The sequence below is a fragment of the Mytilus californianus genome, unplaced genomic scaffold (assembly GCF_021869535.1).
Source record: "Mytilus californianus isolate M0D057914Y unplaced genomic scaffold, xbMytCali1.0.p SCAF_7, whole genome shotgun sequence".
NCBI lineage: Eukaryota > Metazoa > Mollusca > Bivalvia > Mytilida > Mytilidae > Mytilus > Mytilus californianus.
In genome coordinates this window covers 111,556,802-111,571,745 of record NW_026262723.1, presented here as the reverse complement: position 1 = coordinate 111,571,745, position 14,944 = coordinate 111,556,802, and the positions used below count along the sequence as shown (strand labels likewise).

Here is a 14,944-nt window from a genome sequence, read left to right as displayed (position 1 = left end):
TTCAATTTTTGTTAAAATCAAACTAAGTTTAATTTTGGACCCTTTGGACCTTAATGTAGACCAATTTGAAAACGGAACCAAAAATTAAGAATCTAAATAAACGGTTAGATTCGGCATATCAAAGAACCCCAATAATTCAATTTTTGATGAAATCAAACAAAGTTTAATTTTGGACCCTTTTGACCTCAATGTGGACAAAGTTAATAACGGGGCCCAAAAATCAAAAATCTAAATACATGGTTAGATTCAGCATATCAAAGAACCCCATATATTCAATTTTTGTTGAAATCAAACAAAGTTTAATTTTGGACCCCGATTTGGACCAACTTGAAAACTGGGCCCATAATCAAAAATCTAAATACATGTTTAGATTCAGCATATCAAAGAACCCTAAGAATTCAATTTTTGTTAAAATCAAACTAAGTTTAATTTTGGACCCTTTGGACCTTAATGTAGACCAATTTGAAAACGGAACCAAAAATTAAGAATCTAAATACACGGTTAGATTCGGCATATCAAAGAACCCCAATAATTCAATTTTTGATGAAATCAAACAAAGTTTAATTTTGGACCCTTTTGACCTCAATGTGGACAAAGTTGATAACGGGGCCCAAAAATCAAAAATCTAAATACATGGTTAGATTCAGCATATCAAAGAAACCCATATATTCAATTTTTGTTGAAATCAAACAAAGTTTAATTTTGGACCCCGATTTGGACCAACTTGAAAACTGGGCCCATTATCAAAAATCTAAATACATGTTTAGATTCAGCATATCAAAGAACCCTAAGAATTCAATTTTTGTTAAAATCAAACTAAGTTTAATTTTGGACCCTTTGGACCTTAATGTAGACCAATTTGAAAACGGAACCAAAATTTAAGAATCTAAATACACAGTTAGATTCGGCATATCAAAGAACCCCAATAATTCAATTTTTGATGAAATCAAACAAAGTTTAATTTTGGACCCTTTGGACCTCAATGTGGACCAATTTAAAAACGGGGCCCAAAATCCAAAAACTAAATACACGGTTAGATTCAGCATATTAAAGAACCCCATGAAATCAAGAATAAAACCCCATTGAAATTGGTCAAGAAATAAGCAATTTATAGGAAGTATCTTCTTTTGCACAATCCTGTGCTATTAAATATTTCTTGCTATTGCGCAATACTGTACAATTGACAATTTCTTGCTATTGTGCAATATTGTGCTATTGGATATTTCTTGCTATTGCGCAATACTGTGCAATTGAAGATTTCTTGCTATTGCGCAATACTGTGCAATTGAAGATTTCTTGCTATTGTGCAATACTGTGCAATTGAAAATTTCTTGCTATTGCACAATACTTATTATATAATAATTTACACATCCTGTTTGGTGTGTATCTCCTACCATATCATTATTATTTGATTTTAAATATAAATCAGAAATAACCGACTTAAAATGGAAAATTTTAAAAGAAACAAAAAAAGAAAAAAAGAAAAAAAAGGAAAAAAAAATAAATCCCCCCCCAAAATTTTTTGAACCCCCATTATGATTCATCACCCCCAAACTCAATCCCAGCCTTCCCTTTGTGGTATGGTACCTTGCAGTACAATTTCAGAGAGATCCATACACTTGAACACAAGTTATTGTCTGGAAACTAGAAAAAAATGTGTTTTTTGGCCCCTTTTTGGCCCCAAATTCCTAAACGTTTAGGGCAATTACCCCCAAACTCAAACCCAGCTTTCCCTTTGTGATATGGAACCTTGTAGTACAATTTCAGAAAGATCCATACACTTACACACAAGTTATTGTCATGAAACTAGAAAAATGCTTGTTTTTTGCCCCTTTTTTGGCCCCTAATTCCTAAAATTTGGAGGCAATTACCCCCAAAATCAATCCCAGCATTCCTTTAGTGATATGGAACCTTGTGGTACAATGTCAGAGAGATCCATACACTAACACACAAGTTATGTCTGGAAGTTACAAAAATGCTTATTTTTGGCCCCTTTTTGGCCCCTAATTCCTTTACTGTTATTACCATAACCCCCAAAATCAATCCCAACCTTCCTTTTGTGGTATTGAACCTTGTGGTAAAATTTCATAAAGATCCATTCACTTAAACTAAAGTTAGAGTGCGAAAACCAATGTGTCTTCGGACGACGCCAGACGACGCCGGACGACGACGACGCCGGACGACGACGACGCCAACGTCATACCAATATACAACCACAAAAATTTTTTTGCGGTCGTATAAAAATGCTTATTTTTGGCCCCTTTTTGGCCCCTAATTCCTTTACTGTTATTACCATAACCCCCAAAATCAATCCCAACCTTCCTTTTGTGGTATTGAACCTTGTGGTAAAATTTCATAAAGATCCATTCACTTAAACTAAAGTTAGAGTGCGAAAACCAATGTGTCTTCGGACGACGCCGGACGACGACGACGACGACGACGACGCCAATGTCATACCAATATACGACCACAAAAATTTTTTTGCGGTCGTATAAAAAGTTGGAAGGCCAAATTAATAACAAAGTTGAAAAGCATTGAAAACCAAAACTTCAGATAATATAAATAAGAAGATGTGGTATGAGTGCCAATGAGACAACTCTCCATCTAGGTCACAATGTATAAAAAGTTAACAATTATAGGTCAAAGTACGGCCTTCAACACGGAGCCTTGGATCACACCGAGAAAACCAAGTCTAATCTATATAAAAAACAAGAAAAGAGAAACACCTATGAACCACACCAACAAACGACAACAACTGAACAACAAGCTACTGACTTAAACCCTACAAGACAGACATATACACTTAACAATCATTTATACACCAAATATAGAAACAAATCAAACCATAAAAATGAAGTCATTAAGTCAGATGAAACCTGCCAGACTAACATGTACCTTTATACAACCATTCTTTACAACAAATATAGTTAACTTATTACTTATAGAATCTGACTCAACCATGAAAATTGAAGTTGTCTCATTGGCAATCATATCACATCTTTTTGTAGTAGGTGGACAGTTGTCTCATTGGCAATCATACCACATCTCCTTCTTTTTAATTTGAATACAATTCTTTTTTTATTCTTGCAGGAATAACATTCTACACATTATATAGAGAGAGATAACACATAACTTGCTACATCTGAATGAGATCATTACATGAAAATGGTAACAAAAACAATAACAATAAAATTTTATAACAATTTATGTGAACACTTTTAAGATTCTGAGTTTACACATAAAATCATTTGGCACACAATGTTTTCTCTAGTAAGTACACTTTGGCACTTAAAAATATTCATTTTATTCTTCATACAGTTTAGTGTCATCAAATATTTACAAAAATTGAAGAAAGAAATATCCTGTCCTACCATATGTGATCATATGTAGTACTCTTATTTTCTATAAATATGCTAATGACCTCTGTCAAAACAGAAATACCTCTTATTACTACAAATAGCATGCTGAAGTCATAATTGAAGAATAAAATTGAATTTTAATTTGGTTATTGGTAGTATTCATCAATAAAACATTTTATGCTTCAGCATTAACTTGAACAAAGAAGAATTTTTCTTGTTAAGTTTCTTACTCTTTTCAATATTTGTTTAAAAATATTTTAAGATATAAATTAATTTACGTAAGAATTATTTTTCTGTCTTTACTTTACGTCCCCAAATGTTTTCAAACTTGTAACACATCCTCATTATTTAAATTCAAATTAAAAACATTGAAATGAACAAAAAAAAGTTTTTTCAACAAATTCCATACAAAATTTATATTACAGGTTTGGAAATAAATAAATTTAAAAAAAGCAGCAGTTAATATCAGCAGACAAAAAAAATACATAATCAAATTAAGACAAACCTGAGCATTGACAGTGGTTATTCATATCTTATGAAACGAACATAGCTATCAAATATAACAACACAATAAATGAAGACAGCAGTTCACACAAAGAAAAAAACTTTTCATAATTGAATAGCAAATATAAAAGTGTTAAAAGACAATAAATGTAGAAGTACAATATGAACACAATGTGTGGGTTTGTTGGTTTCAATAACATGATGCAATGTGACTATATAACTGTAAACATGTTACACTTAAATCCTTCAGTAAGGACTTCTCTCAAGAAAAAAATGTATAGGGGCAGGGGTTGGACCAAACATACTTTTTTTAGAATTATATAAGGTTTTATTCAGATTGTACATGTGTTATTGATACATCAAATACTGGTACCTTGTCCCAGTCTCGTTAAAATTAGTATAATACAGTCCATTACCATGGTTAGCCTATAATTGCTTACATCCACTTCATTTGAACTTTGGTGGAAAGTTGTCTCATTGGCAATCATACCACATCTCCTTATTTTTATATTAGTACATGTTAGTACCAAACATATTTTTATGATAATTTTTACCCATAATTTTTGTTCTCATTTATTTCAGATTGACATTTGCTTCCAACCCTTTTACTTTCAGAAAAATCATGTGGTTTTCAACCCGCCCCCCATACATTTTTTATTGCATATTTCAAAGCAAGATGAAATTATTCTATTAAAGGGAAAGTTTATTCTGATAAAATAAAGTCAAAAGACAAATTCTATGGTTCAAAAAATAGATAAAGTGATTGAATAGTGTAAAAATTTTCAATGGTTATGTGTAAATATATTGCTGCAATATTGTGTGGATTAGCATGGTTCAATAAAATGTGACTCTACAAAATTACTACAAATCATAACTGATACTGTTGCTGCCTTACAAATTGTCATGAAACTATAAACATTTGTTAGATTAAAACAATATTTAAAGCCCTATATAAAATATTAAAAAAGGAGTTATAGCCCCTTAATACTTTGTTATCTCCCCCTAAACAACTAAAGTACATGTACCAGACGGAATTATAATCCAATTGCACTAAAATGCTGTTATATACAGAATTATCTACATTTATTTACACTTATATCATTTGGCACTATTTTGTCTGATGGATTTCTAATAAAGGGACTCATCAAGTAACATCAATTCATTGGAGGAAAGGATCATGACTTTTTATGAAGACAATCCATTATTGTTCCAAACTGTCCTGAAAATATAAAAAAAATAGAGTATGTAAAAATAAATCAGCCATGTTCATTAATTTTATACAGAATATTATAAGAAATATACAGTGCATCAATCAAAAATAAGAGATGTGCTTATACTATTTCAAATGCATACCAAATATCATTGACTTACGCCTTAAAATGACCTAATCACAATCTTTTACCAATTGTTGACGCTGACTGAACCAGCTTGCCATAGTTTTAACTTCACAACTTCCTCAATATGAGACCAAAATTATTGAAATTGGTTGATTTATCATACCACATAGAAGTGCAGACGGATAGATAGACCGACTACAGGGCCCTTATCATGTCAGTGTACATATATTATAAACAAGAGTGCACACACTGAAATGTCTCGCCTGCTTTACTGATCATTGATTTTATGTTGAGAGTCCTATATATAAAGCTTTACTACAAGTATCACATAAACCTAACATAATCCAAGAAAATGAGGCCAAGGTCAGATAAACCACACTGGAAATACATGTACACCTTACAATCATTCCATACACAAAATATAGTTGACCTATTGCTTATAGTTTCTAAACTTAACCATGAAAATTTAACATTGACCAATGAACCATGAAAATGAGGTCAAGGTCAGATGAACCATGCCAGACAGACATGTTCACTTTACAATTAATCTATGCATTAAATATAGTTGACCTATTGCTTATAATATCTAAGAAACAAACTTAACCATGAAAATTTAACATTGACTAATGAACCATGAAAATGAGGTCAAGGTCAGATGATACCTGCCAGACAGACATATACACCTTACAATAATTCCATACACCAAATATAGTTGACCTATTGCTTATAGTTTAAGAAAAACAGACCAAAACACAAAAACTTAACACTGACCAATAAACCATGAAAATGAGGTCAAGGTCAAATTAAACCTGCCAGACAGACATGTACATCTTAAAATATTTCCATACACCAAATATAGTTGACCTATTGCATATAGTATTAGAAAAAAGACCAAAACACAAAAACTTAACTTTAACCACGGAAGTGAACCATGAAAATGTGGTCAAGGTCAGATGACACCTGCCAGCTGGACATGTACTACTTACAATCATTCCATACACCAAATATAGTAGACCTATTGCTTATAGTATCTGATATATGGACTTGACCACGAAAACTTAACCTTGTTAACTAATCCATGAAATGAGGTCGAGGTCAGATGAAAACTGTCTGACAGGCATGAGGACCTTGCAAGGTACGCACATACCGTATAGCGGGTTATTTTCGAGGGGTGCAAATTTTCGCTTATTTTCGCGGATAGAACAAAATCGCCAAAATAAATTCCGCCAATTTAACACGGCACATGCAAAGGTATTGATAAAAGTTTTGAATCCGCCAAAATAATAACCGCCAAAATATTTCGTATACCTTATTCAATGAAAATCGCGAAAATTTACACCCGCGAAAATAACCCGCTATACGGTACTATATATAGTTATCCTATTACTCATAATAAGAGAGAAATTAACTTTACAAAAAATATTAACTTTGTTTTCAAGTAGTCACTGAACCAGGAAAATGAGGTCAAGGACAATGGACATATGACAGACAGAAACTTCATAACATAAGGCATCTATATACAAATTATGAAGCATCCAGGTCTTCCAGCTTCTAAAATATAAAGCTTTTAAGTAGTTAGTTAACGCCGCTGCCCCCACTGGATCACTATTCCTATGTCGAGCTTTCTGCAACAGAAGTCGCAGGCTCAACAACTAGATGTATCGAAATGACACAAATGACTCGCTTGCAAAAAAGCTTGGAAATTTGGGAATGAAAGTCTGTATAACTGTTATTTTCATGAAATTTTCAACGTCCAAAGCCCGTAATTACGGCAAAAATCAGCAGAGCAGAATGAAACTTAAACTCGATCTGTAACTCATCATAGTAGACTCACATACTAGAAATCAACTCAATACGTGAAGGCGATTTGGAAAAAAGTCTGTATAACTGTTCGTTGCGGAATGACAGAATGACGGATTAGGGTAAAACTATATGGCTCAGACCACTTTGTGGTGGGACCATAAAAATCACAGTAAACCGGTAGTCAGTTACAATGAACATGCAAGCTGAATCAGCTAAATGTATGTTCAAACTTATTTTCGCCATTCATTTGTTGGCTAATAGCAAAAAGATTTGATTTTGTTATTCTTACTTTCTAATTGCTCCAGTTTCCTTTGAGCATTTACATGACTAGCTTTCTCCATTTCCAACTCTTTCTCCAACTGTTCATAATTTTCTTAAAATAAAAGTAGTTTAATAATTAAAATCAAATTACTTATATTCATTTAGTGTATAATATAGAATAATATATATAATATGGATATAACAGTATTGTACTGGTAGCTTACCTCTTGCTATTAAAGTACCAAGTGACCAAGAAATCATCAATTGATGCCTGCAAATCTTTAAACACAATACTGTTATCTCCTGAATGTTCTTCAAAGTTGAAGTAAGCTTGTATTTATTTGATCCTTCCTTGGATTATCATTGAATAAAAAATGTCATTTTTAAGTTTTCTTATTGTGATAGGGTATTTACATGTATTGTACTTGAGTGAAAAAAAATTTATGACACAGTCCATTTGAATGGTGCTAAAAGTTAATTGAAAAGAACAAGCTCTGTATCTGCATTCTGTTAAATGAAATAATCCTTCACTTTCAATGGAGGAATTTGTGAATATTCAAAATTGAAAACATAAATTTTTGAGTTTCACAATGCAGCATCTAAAAAAAAAATTCAACTGTGGCATGCTGTAGATTCAGAAGTTTTGCACACATTCATCATTCTAATTTTAGAAAGATGGACAAAAATGTAAGAATGATTATTGCAATTTCAAGAAAAACAACATACAAAAAATACTATCAAAATTTAAAATGCCTGTTTTGAAACACCTATCCTGTAACACATTTTGAAAAAATAAAAACATTGCCAAACTATATCTGAATTAACAGTATAATTGTTCTTACCTTTATCTTTGTTCATTAGTTCCATCATTTTATTCATAGCCTGAAGTTGTATTTCCTGTCCAAACCGGAAGGCTTTAATGATGTCTGAAAATAAAATGTCAATTTAAATTATAATTGCTTTCCTGCAATAGTTATTTTTCTAAATTATCAAATATTACATAACAGATCTTTAATAAAATGCTCCGCAGGGCGCAGCTTGATACGACCGCAGAGGTCGAATCCTGAACAGTTGGGGGAAGTATGGACACAACATTCAAGCTTGATACAGCTTTGGATTTGGATTGTGATTAAATATTTGACACAGCATAGGTTTCTAACACAGATTGAATGTGGTCTAAGAACTTAAAAATTTTAAATTGGACATTCACCTATTATGGTCCAATATCCAAAATCTAAATACATGGTTAGATTCAGCATATCAAAGAACCCCAAGAATTCAATTTTTGATGAAATCAAACAAAGTTTAATTTTGGACCCTTTTGACCTCAATGTGGACAAAGTTGATAACGGGGCCCAAAAATCAAAAATCTAAATACATGGTTAGATTCAGCATATCAAAGAACCCCATATATTCAATTTTTGTTGAAATCAAACAAAGTTTAATTTTGGACCCCGATTTGGACCAACTTGAAAACTGGGCCCATAATCAAAAATCTAAATACATGTTTAGATTCAGCATATCAAAGAACCCTAAGAATTCATTTTTTGTTAAAATCAAACTAAGTTTAATTTTGGACCCTTTGGACCTTAATGTAGACCAATTTGAAAACGGAACCAAAAATTAAGAATCTAAATACACGGTTAGATTCGGCATATCAAAGAACCCCAATAATTCAATTTTTGATGAAATCAAACAAAGTTTAATTTTGGACCCTTTTGACCTCAATGTGGACAAAGTTGATAACGGGGCCCAAAAATCAAAAATCTAAATACATGGTTAGATTCAGCATATCAAAGAACCCCATATATTCAATTTTTGTTGAAATCAAACAAAGTTTAATTTTGACCCCGATTTGGACCAACTTGAAAACTGGGCCCATAATCAAAAATCTAAATACATGTTTAGATTCAGCATATCAAAGAACCCTAAGAATTCAATTTTTGTTAAAATCAAACTAAGTTTAATTTTGGACCCTTTGGACCTTAATGTAGACCAATTTGAAAACGGAACCAAAAATTAAGAATCTAAATAAATGGTTAGATTCGGCATATCAAAGAACTCCATATATTCAATTTTTGTTAAAATCAAACTAAGTTTAATTTTGGACCCTTTGGACCTTAATGTAGACCAATTTGAAAACGGAACCAAAAATTAAGAATCTAAATACACGGTTAGATTCGGCATATCAAAGAACCCCAATAATTCAATTTTTGATGAAATCAAACAAAGTTTAATTTTGGACCCTTTTGACCTCAATGTGGACAAAGTTGATAACGGGGCCCAAAAATCAAAAATCTAAATACATGGTTAGATTCAGCATATCAAAGAACCCCATATATTCAATTTTTGTTGAAATCAAACAAAGTTTAATTTTGGACCCCGATTTGGACCAACTTGAAAACTGGGCCCATAATCAAAAATCTAAATACATGTTTAGATTCAGCATATCAAAGAACCCTAAGAATTCAATTTTTGTTAAAATCAAACTAAGTTTAATTTTGGACCCTTTGGACCTTAATGTAGACCAATTTGAAAACGGAACCAAAATTTAAGAATCTAAATACACAGTTAGATTCGGCATATCAAAGAACCCCAATAATTCAATTTTTGATGAAATCAAACAAAGTTTAATTTTGGACCCTTTGGACCTCAATGTGGACCAATTTAAAAACGGGGCCCAAAATCCAAAAACTAAATACACGGTTATATTCAGCATATTAAAGAACCCCATGAAATCAAGAATAAAACCCCATTGAAATTGGTCAAGAAATAAGCAATTTATAGGAAGTATCTTCTTTTGCACAATCCTATGCTATTAAATATTTCTTGCTATTGCGCAATACTGTACAATTGACAATTTCTTGCTATTGCGCAATATTGTGCTATTGGATATTTCTTGCTATTGCGCAATACTGTGCAATTGAAGATTTCTTGCTATTGTGCAATACTGTGCAATTGAAAATTTCTTGCTATTGCACAATACTTATTATATAATAATTTACACATCCTGTTTGGTGTGTATCTCCTACCATATCATTATTATTTGATTTTAAATATAAATCAGAAATAACCAACTTAAAATGGAAAATTTTAAAAGAAACAAAAAAGGAAAAAAAGAAAAAAAAGGAAAAAAAAATAAATCCCCCCCCCAAAATTTTTTGAACCCCCATTATGATTCATCACCCCCAAACTCAATCCCAGCCTTCCCTTTGTGGTATGGTACCTTGCAGTACAATTTCAGAGAGATCCATACACTTGAACACAAGTTATTGTCTGGAAACTAGAAAAATGCTTGTTTTTAGGCCCCTTTTTGGCCCCTTATTGCTAAACGTTTTGGGCAATTACCCCCAAACTCAAACAAGCTTTCCCTTTGTGATATGAACCTTGTAGTACAATTTCATAAAGATCCATACACTTACACACAAGTTATTGTCCTGAAACTAGAAAAATGCTTGTTTTTTGCCCCTTTTTGGCCCCTAATTCCTAAAATTTTGAGGCAATTACCCCCAAAATCAATCCCAGCCTTCCCTTTGTGGTATGGTACCTTGCAGTACAATTTCAGAGAGATCCATACACTTGAACACAAGTTATTGTCTGGTAACTAGAAAAATGCTTATTTTTGGCTCCTTATTCCTAAACGTTTTTGGGCAATTACCCCCAAACTCAATTCAAGCTTTCCCTTTGTGATATGGAACCTTGTAGTACAATTTCAGAAAGATCCATACAATTACACACAAGTTATTGTCATGAAACTAGAAAAATGCTTGTTTTTTGCCCCTTTATTGGCCCCTAATTCCTAAAATTTGGAGGCAATTACCCCCAAAATCAATCCCAGCATTCCCTTTGTGATATGGAACCTTGTGGTACAATGTCAGAGAGATCCATACACTAACACACAAGTTATGTCTGGAAGTTACAAAAATGCTTATTTTTGGCCCCTAATTCCTTTACTGTTATTACCATAACCCCCAAAATCAATCCCAACCTTCCTTTTGTGGTATTGAACCTTGTGGTAAAATTTCATAAAGATCCATTCACTTAAACTAAAGTTAGAGTGCGAAAACCAATGTGTCTTCGGACGACGCCGACGCCGGACAACGACGACGACGACGACGCCAACGTCATACCAATATACGACCACAAAAATTTTTTTGCGGTCGTATAAAAAGTACATTTCAATATCTGTGATAACCAACACATTTCTATATAAAGGCAATACTTTAAAACAATTTTGATCAGGAAAATCCAAAAGGTTAAACTTCTTTATTAGGTAACAATAGAGAATACTAAGGATTTATTTATTTTGTGAGTGTTGTTAATTCTCAAAGTTTGAAAACAAATGCAATTTCTTCTAAAGTTTATCAAATGAACACAAAATCAATTTTGACTGATTTAAATTCACTAGATGTATCAAATCTCATTAATGATTCCATTGGATAAATATCTATATACTGTGAAGTGGTTACCATTACATTACAACATCTATACATTATACATCTGTCACTGCAGCTGGTCTCTTATTAGGAAGGGTCATTAAACTGTTACCCATTTTTAATTTATTAACTATGCCATTAAACTTAGCTAAGCAATTTCAGAGCAAATTTGAATTTCAAATCATCTTATTTTCATTAAATTACCATACATTTTTATACAGTTTAGTCCACAAGTTTTTCACCTGATTTGATTTTTTCACAAAGTGATTGTTAATGACACATGTTCTCCCCATCATCTTTTCAAACTTTTATACAACTATTTAAACCCTAAAATCTTCAGAATGCTAATTCAAACCATCAAAATAAAAAATACCTGTGGACAGATAAAAACTTTTTAAAATTTCAAAAGAATTTTTTAGTATTACCTATAACAGTAATTTTGTAATATTACAGTAATATTTTTTAAAATGTGTAAATTCTTTTTAGAAATGAAATGTAAGACTGCACATCTGTTTCCATGTAGACTGATAAAACCAAAAACATCCAATAAGTTACAATTGTATCAAGCCTTACAATCTGGACACGTCTATAAATCAGATAAATCTAAGCTTCTTATCAAGTACACTTAAACTTCAGATTGTTCTATTTCAGCTTAAAATAAAGATAACTTAACAAGGTTTTTAATTTAATAATCATAAATATAATGTGGGCCAATGTCTACATCCAGTCTACTTGAGTGTTATATGCCACTTAAGAGCTGATTCTTTTTAAAGGCATTTCTGAGAAATTTCCAATATCTTTTAACCAAACAACAAAAAAAGCCTTTTTTCATATATTTTCTTTACCTTCTGGTCTCTGGAAGTTAAGTTGTCTCATAAAGTTTTGTCCTTCGCTTGACCTTGATGGAGTAGTAACTGATCCTGATGCTGTTGCAGTATTCCCTGATGCTGAAGGTGATGTAAGTTCTAATGTGGATGAAGTTTTAGCAACCTCTGATATTGTTGGTGTTTTAGTAGGTTTTGAAGTGGATGGTGTGGCAGCTAGCCCTGATGTGGATGGTGTGGTAGCTAGCCCTAATGTGGATGGTGTGGTAGCTTGCCCTGAAGTAGATGGTGTGGTGGCTAGCCCTGATGTGGATGGTGTGGTAGCTAGCCCTAAAGTGGATGGTGTGGTAGCTTGCCCTGAAGTGGATGGTGTGGTGGCTAGCCCTGATGTAGATGGTGAGGCCACTAGCTCTGAGGTGGATGGTGTGGCTGATAGTGCTGATGTGGATGGTGTGGTAGGTAGCCATGATGTGGATGGTGTGGTAGCTAGACCTGATGTGGATGGTGTGGTGGCTATTCCGGCTTTGGATGGCGTGGCCACTTGTCCTGATGCGGATGGTGTGGTAGGTATCCCTGATGTTTGTGGTGTAGTACTAAGTCCTGATGAGGCTAGAGTAGATGTTTGTGAAGATATATTATTGTCTGTCAGAATTCCTTTACTAGATTCTATATTCTGATGATGATCACCTTCCTGACTGGTTGTACTTAGTCTTCTTCTTGCTTTAGGATTGTCAGAATCTGATAATTTTCTTCGTTTTGCACTTGGTAATAATAAGGGTTGTCTTTCATTACTAGAGAAAGAAGGATTTTGTCCATTAATACCTGGTAAATCAGGGGTAGTTCTACTACAACTTGGAGGAGTTTCATTTCTGTTTGAGTCTGCAGACCAAGATCTACTCCTGTTAGAAACATTATTAGCCAATGATGGACTGGAGTTTTCTCTGTTTGGCGAAGATCTGTTTTTCTGTGACGGTGTCTTTTTAATGCTTTGATGAGCAACACTAGTTATTGACTGTTGGTTTGTATGCCCATCTTTTTGTTGTTGTAAATTGGACACAGAACTGGAAAAAGTATTTGAAGACACCATCTGTCTTAACAAAGGACTCTTCTTATTAGCATTGATTTTCTCTCTACTTTCTTGTCTTGACAAAGTTGTTCTGTTATGTCCAGTTACAGTATCCTGATGTATTTCAGAAGCTGTATTACTATTGTACAGATAATTCATTTGGTTATTGACTATAGGCTGTGAAGTCTGAAAAGACTGCTGCATTGTGGGTACATTCATATTTGTACTATTAATTGGCTGACCACCTGTTAGAAATGTATGATAATTACCAACTACCTGTGATGGTTGTCTAGATGGTTGAAATATTGGCTGACTACCATTAATTTGTGATGATTGCCCAGTTGGTTGAAATGTTGGTTGATTGGCATATGAAGATGGATTAACTTGTGGATATGCAGGTTGTCCTGTAATCTCATTTTGACTAGTTGGTTGAAATGTTGGTTGGTATCGGTTTGAGGAAATAACATATGTTGTTGTATGGTGAGGTGGTCTTTGATTAGTATCCTGTGTATTGTGTGGGATAATACCTCTGTTAGCACTTGGATGAATGTTCAACAATGGATTCGCCATAGCCCCACCTTGACGAGTATTCTGTTGTTGGTAGGCAGGTAGGCTACCTAAATGGTGACCTGTGGGTATCTGATGTGTTGCCTGATTCTGGTATTGCCTAGCAGTATTAACTGATTTCTGATAAGTGGGCAACTGAGATGTTACCTGATAAGGATACTGCCCAGTAGTATTGTTTGACTGCTGAGAAGCAGGCATCTGTTGTGCTGCCTGATATTGCCTATCTTTATTGCCCGACTGCTGGCAGCCAGACACCTGTTGTGCTGCCTGATATTGTCTATCTTTATTGCCCAACTGCTGACAGACTTGCTGTGCTGCCTGATATTGCCCAGCTGTATACTGGCTCTGATTAACCACCATATGTACAGGATGGACATTGTGTTGTGTATTTTGATTGGAGTGAATTTCTTTCCAATGTTTCTTTGTCAATTTAGATGTCCTATCATCTTGTTGTACTGTATTCTCTCCACAGTAAAGGGATCTGTAAAACACAAATAACATATGTAAAAAAAAAATATATCAGACCTTGCATAAACAAAAAGACTTTCAATTCTGCTGTTAAATAAGAACATTCACTAGGATCGGGAAAACAACAGCAAATATATGAGTGTAAAAAGACATGATTTTTCAATTAGTAGAATTAGTACTGCAAATTCAGAAATTATTGCATGCATTTATTATTGCGAAATTTTGAATAATGGACAAAAATGCAAGATTAATTATTGCGATGTCAGGAAAATTTGTAAACAGTTATGAGAATGCAAATTTATATTATTGTGATACTTAT

The 14,944-nt window shown here is 33.2% G+C and overlaps 1 protein-coding gene across 4 annotated transcripts in view; it reads right to left on the bottom strand.

Annotated features, from left to right (window-relative positions):
• Positions 1 to 3,187: 3,187 nt before the first annotated feature.
• LOC127708567 (uncharacterized) overlaps positions 3,188 to 14,944 on the bottom strand; it is a 49,680-nt gene continuing 37,923 nt past the window's right edge. For 2 of the 4 annotated variants that reach the window (XM_052213530.1, XM_052213531.1), the window contains 4 exons: positions 12,546 to 14,638; positions 8,107 to 8,190; positions 7,293 to 7,376; positions 3,188 to 5,082 (listed from right to left, as the gene is read on the bottom strand). In XM_052213530.1, coding sequence (XP_052069490.1) covers positions 5,039 to 5,082; positions 7,293 to 7,376; positions 8,107 to 8,190; positions 12,546 to 14,638 — 2,305 coding nt within the window. In that variant the 3' untranslated portion in view covers positions 3,188 to 5,038. The remainder of the gene's footprint in view (positions 5,083 to 7,292; positions 7,377 to 8,106; positions 8,191 to 12,545; positions 14,639 to 14,944) is intronic. The other 2 variants (XM_052213532.1, XM_052213533.1) reach the window with 2 other exon arrangements.